We start from the raw sequence: 5,943 nt of genomic DNA, 5'->3' as shown, positions 1-5,943 counted from the left end.
TTGGGATCATCCCCGAATACTTGACTCCTTTGCTCAAACTCTTCCGCCAGTCGGCTTATCACACTCAGGCCAGCGCTCATAGGCCTCACTCCACTGCTGCTGTCGCGGTTGTTCCTGTTGATCCCTACTTCAATTCCCAACTGGATTGATTATCAATTTTAAAATCACTATAAATAATAATAATCCTTAGAACCATAGTTTATTTCATCTATAATAATTATCTATACATTTATTTTGATTCCTAGATAGAAGTAATAATTTGTTATAGAAAGAAATTGATTTGAAATAATTATTTCGTCTTTATAATGTGAATAGATGAATAATTAATATGAGAAACTACTATAAGCATATAATTGAGGGGGCAAAAACGTTAATTTTTCTTTATTGGCATTATTCGTAACAAACACTCATTCACCTTGCATACGAGAGAATTGTATCTTGTCAAAAAAATAAAAATAAAAATTAACTATATAGTTGCACAATTACAACTAACAATAAACCAATAACTTGAAGTTAATTAAAAGAACTAGGTAGTGTGCTACCATAGTTCACTACGATTTGATAGGGGAATCAAAGAACTCACAAAATAAACTGATGACTCAGCATAAAAAATTATATCTCTTTTACAAATGATGTTGGTAACAAAAAACTTTCATATGCATATGCAAATACATCAACTGTCATCAATATCAAACTATGTACATCCTAACCAGAATCCTCCTCATCAGCATTGTCGTGGTAGCACTTGAAAGTGACAAATTTTTGCATACCTTGACAACATTGAAGACATTTTACATTCTCTGAGACATGATCAAAATTACATGGGTATTTAAGAGCACATCGATGATGATATAGTGAAGTAGAAGTAGAGTGAAGCATAATCTCATCATGATAATCTTTGAATGCTTGGTCAAAGCCTTTAGCTATTGCATTCTCCTTCCATTTCTCATACTCATTCATGACCTTCAACATTTTATCTCCAATGTCAAATACAACTATCTTGTTCCCTTTGCATAGCATAGCCCAATCGTTAACTACTAAATCGTTAGCTTCATAGGCTAGCAACTTTTTCACTCTTCCCAAAATTTCATCACCATGAGTCTCTTCTACAAATTTAATTCTTGATATGAATTTGCTTCGAAGCCGTGCCCAAAACAACCATGAAAGAATAGGATCTCCTCTTACGTTGCAATACTTGTCTTCATGAATCTTTGATGCTACTTTCATGTTACTACCCACGTAGAGCATCTTAATTTTTGATTGTGGGTTAAACTGATATTCTAACTTCACTTTGGACTCAAATGTTTTTACCCATTGTATGTCATGCCCACCAATTAAAAATATGCACCTGTTCTTTTCAACCTGATAAATCCAAACAAGTCAGTACTATCAAATTACTAATGGTATAAAATTTTAAAAATATAAAAGATTGTGCTACCAGCCGTTGATTTTTTTTATTTTTTTTTTTGGTTAAAAAATTCATAAGTATTGCGATATTTAGGAAGTTACAGATGAATAGGATGAAAACTTATTTCAAACATTTCTCTAGAATTCCCCAAAGTACAGTGTAAATAAGAATGACATGTAAATTCATCTATTGCATTTTATGTCTTATATTTATTATTTATGAGTTAAACAAATTAAACTTTTTCTTCTTTACTTATTTTCGTAATAATATACATATATTTTTACTTTTAAATTTGTCCATTTATGTTTAATACTAGTAGTATTTTTTTAAAAATTTTCTAAATATATAAATTTTATATACTAATAATAAATTAAATATTATGCAGAATTGTTTCAAAAAAAATATTATGCAAAATTAAATTGTATATAATTTAAAAGGCTCTAACCGGCATTGACAAATTAAATAAATTAAAGTGGGAGAAAGAGTAGTTGCATTTGTGACATAGTAGTGATGAAGTTGGACATACCCATCCTTTGTGAGCACCCAATTCTACCACAAGCTTAGTGCACCAAGTTTCTATCATCCATAAATCTTTTTCCTTCTTACTTGTGAAAATATTACCATCAACCTATTCATAAAAATGCTACTCCATCATTTATAATTTTTAATTGAAGAAATATATATATATGAGTTAACGAATTGATGAACTAATAAAACATACATCAAAATAAATTAACATACCGGATTTTCAATTTGCTTTTCAATGTCACGGAACCAATCATTTATTATACCATCCACTTTATTAGAGACTTCGCTTATCTTCCCATCAATGCCAGGCACCAAATCCCTCACCGTCGAAACCCTTTCCGTCAAAACTTTGTGTAATATTGGAGTTATGCTATCTCCCATCTTAATTCCACTAGACATCCTTTGACAAATATCTACACCTCTCATCAATACCATGTGCATTGCATTACGGTGAACCATCCTTCCATTATGATCTAGTGAAACAATTATAGGCTCACCTCCTATTTGGAATTCTGGAAAGAATTTCTCTTTAACAAACCGTACAAATATTGGTGCTACTGATTTCTGTACATTTCTCACTGAGAGTAGTCTTGATTTATTTACAAAACTTTTATATTGTTCTTTAATATGCTTAATATCCCATAATGTAGAAGAGTCTAATATCGGAATCCAAAGTACATGCAATTGAGCTCTCAATTGTATGAAATCAAGTAATGAAGTCAAGTACGTGTGTATGTCAAGACTTGGTGAAATTAACAGTAGCAAGCTCTTATTCTTCAAAACATGTAATTCTACCTGCAATTCAAAAAAAAAATTATATATTATTTTCTATTTACAATTAATTACATAATCAATATATAAGCAATATACAACCAATATACAACCATCAATATACAACCAATATTGGACATACATACAGTACTTAATAATTAGCAATCAAATCAAAAGAAATTATTAATTGTTGAAATTGATGGCTAAGTGAGTAAGCTCATACCATTTCTTTCCGAGCACCATCATATATGGGTTTGTGTTTCCCACCTTTCTTGACATTGAATATTAACTTCAAAACATCCAAATTAGAAGAAGTGGAGGGGATTGGATTCTCATCAAAGAATGCATGACATAATGCATTGTAAGAATCCACTTCTCTCTTTTTTTCTGCATATATCCAATCAATTACTCATTAATTTAAACTCAGTGCAAGTAATAATAACTTTAATTTCATATACTTAGAATTTATTAAACCTAACCTAGTATTGGACGACAATCGGAGATTACGTCTTTGATCTTGATGATTAAACTGGATAGTTGTGTTTCACTACCTATGAAACACCTACAATAATAACGAAAACAATAATAACAAACACTATATCTATACATATTGATCATATATAGTATAGTGAAATTAAATCTTACCCTGAATGCATAATCATAAGGCCAGAAGTGAAATAGGATGCATAAGTAAGGATACTTGCGACGATCCAATAGCAACCAATTGGTACGATTGGTGATGAATAGTGAGAAGATGATTGTGCAAGCTCAACAATATACTCAGTAAAATGTAAGATTAATTTGATTAAATGTGTAACCAGTGGCAGAAGATGACTTTCACAACCCTTGAGAATTGCCAATTTGCCTGACAATCCTTTGTGACCGTGAACAAGGTTGAATTCTCCAAAATAGAGGGAGAAAGATGCCAGCATAATCAAAAGCTTTCCTTCCCAGGAAAATGTGGACAACATTTTCAGAAAATATATTACACACGAGTGTGGATCCATATTTTTTGAACACATCAATGACATCTGAATAAAGCAAGAAAATCTTAAAATTATTAAAAAATCTTTACGTAAACTACTTATTGCATCATGAAATCGTGATACTATTTTACAAAGAATCACGAAAATTAGATATTTGCTATAAAATTTTCTAATTAAATTATAGTATGAAAATAATAATGGCACATTCATAAAGTTACTATTATAGCAGATATAATATCTTTTAATTTTTTCCTTCAAATTAGAGAATTACCTCAAAGGAAAACTTTTTGAATTGATAGGGAAGTTCCATGTCTTTAGCATATACCTCCTCACTGTCAAATTCCTTCTCATCATCAAACCTTTTGTTACTGTCAGATCCCTCCTCGTTAAACTTTTTGGCATCATCAGACTCGTTGTCAGTAGAGTCTTCCTCATCAGACTCGTCGCCATTAGAGTCTTCCTCATCAGAATCTTCATCTTCATCAATGCTATCTCCAATCTAAATCATATATCATCCAACCAAATATATACACCAAAGCACAACAAACTCATTAAAATCCAATTAAGTTATCATGCATGAAATCCGATCCATATACAAATCATCATGCGGAATGTTATTTATTTTTTTTAAAAGTGATTTATAGTGAACATTATTTATTTTTTAAAGTGATTTATAGTGAAACTATATTATGAGCAATTATTATTTATTAACGGCACGGACTTAGATGTACTGTTAGATATACAATGAATGTTTTCAGTAGTACTCAAAAAAAAATGTTTTTGTCCGGCATTCTTTCCATCAAAAAACTATTGAGAAATTTATATAATATATACTATAAACTAGCATAGAGAATAAATTCCTACCTAACAACCAAGTTCTTACCTCATTCAGTATAACATATATAAAGATTTAAATAGTTAGAATTCAATAAAACATGAAACCTATATATACTATAAAACTTCTAACAAATACTTGATACATATGTACTAGAACTTACTCGTACAAAATAAAATTTGAAATTTAACATCAATGTAAATTAATAGTAAATACACAAACCGTGATAGGATAAAGAATGCTCTTCACCAAATCGAAAATAACATTAATTTTAAAATTTTCCTTCCCATCTGGATCATATGTACTCATAACTTCTTCCAAGATAACACTTTCATTGATGTGTGAAACTGCCATCTTTGATTGAGACAAAGATTGGTTTGTCTATTTACTAGGGTACGGTAATTAAAGAGAGCTTGCAGAGTTTTGGCCGAGAAAGAGCATAAAAAATGTTGTTGGTTTGAGAATCAAATGTGTAGTTAACCTCTTATATTTATAGCATTGGAATGGGATGAAATGGAACAATTCTTTGCTTCAATTGGGAGCAAATAAGTGGAATTAATTTATTTGCTTTAACTATATAGTATGGTGACTATAGATGCCAAATTTAATTAATAAGTATATACCATAATTTTGATATCTAATATGATAAAAAATGAAATATTTTACCTTGCCCACCAAGAAGTAAAATATTATCTAACATTGAGAAAATTTAACAATATTAATCTTCACCTAATGCTCTATCATATGCTTAAGTACTCTCCATGACATGGAGTATTTTAATGATCATATAAGACAACTAACTTAAAAGAAATCAGGAATAGTTCACATAATATTTAGGACATTAAAGTTCTTTTGTTTTTTTTTTCTTGCAACACACTCCAAATATAAAAGAAAAGTGAAAAGAGGATGTGCTACTCACTTTTTGTCCCATAGAGATTTACTTTGCATTGTAATTTGTTAAGAGTGAATCAAGAAAATAAACAATATTTGAAGAAATAGGAGCGATCTTTTGTTCTTGCTTGCAATGCAGTTATTCTAATTATAAAAGATGACAAAAGTGAATATTAGGGACACAAAAAAAAAAGGGTCCAAGAATGTATTGTTTGATTGTGGCCTGGTGAATGAAATAAAAGAGTGCAATACAGTCCAAGATGGATTACAAAAAGAATGAAGAGAGGTGAGCAAATTTTGGTGAAAATTATTAAGAATTCCATTTACTTCGTTATGTAGTTTTGTTGCTACTTTTTTTTCTTTTTGTGTTTTTTTACCTAATATGTTGCTAATCTTATATACTCTGAAATTTAATAAGTATTGGAATAATCAAATTTATGGGCTCCAATTTTATGACAAATGTCATCCTTCACATATATATTTTAAAAAGTATCTATGGCTTGAGCACAGCGCACGGTGGGCTA

General features: G+C 30.1%; 1 protein-coding gene across 1 annotated transcript; it reads right to left on the bottom strand.

Annotated features, from left to right (window-relative positions):
- Positions 1-579: 579 nt before the first annotated feature.
- LOC116003808 (protein SIEVE ELEMENT OCCLUSION B-like) lies at positions 580-4,942 on the bottom strand. The gene is made up of 8 exons (XM_031243747.1): positions 4,751-4,942; positions 3,965-4,192; positions 3,353-3,738; positions 3,187-3,269; positions 2,931-3,094; positions 2,150-2,731; positions 1,935-2,036; positions 580-1,362 (listed from the first exon to the last, which is right to left on the bottom strand). The coding sequence occupies exons 1-8, from the start codon at positions 4,880-4,882 to the stop codon at positions 706-708; spliced, it is 2,334 nt and encodes a 777-aa protein (XP_031099607.1). The 5' UTR covers positions 4,883-4,942; the 3' UTR covers positions 580-705.
- Positions 4,943-5,943: the final 1,001 nt, after the last annotated feature.

The sequence above is a fragment of the Ipomoea triloba genome, chromosome 14, assembly GCF_003576645.1.
Source record: "Ipomoea triloba cultivar NCNSP0323 chromosome 14, ASM357664v1".
Lineage (NCBI taxonomy): Eukaryota > Viridiplantae > Streptophyta > Magnoliopsida > Solanales > Convolvulaceae > Ipomoea > Ipomoea triloba.
Note: the sequence above shows the minus strand (reverse complement) of the source record. Positions and strands in the feature narration are given on the sequence as shown.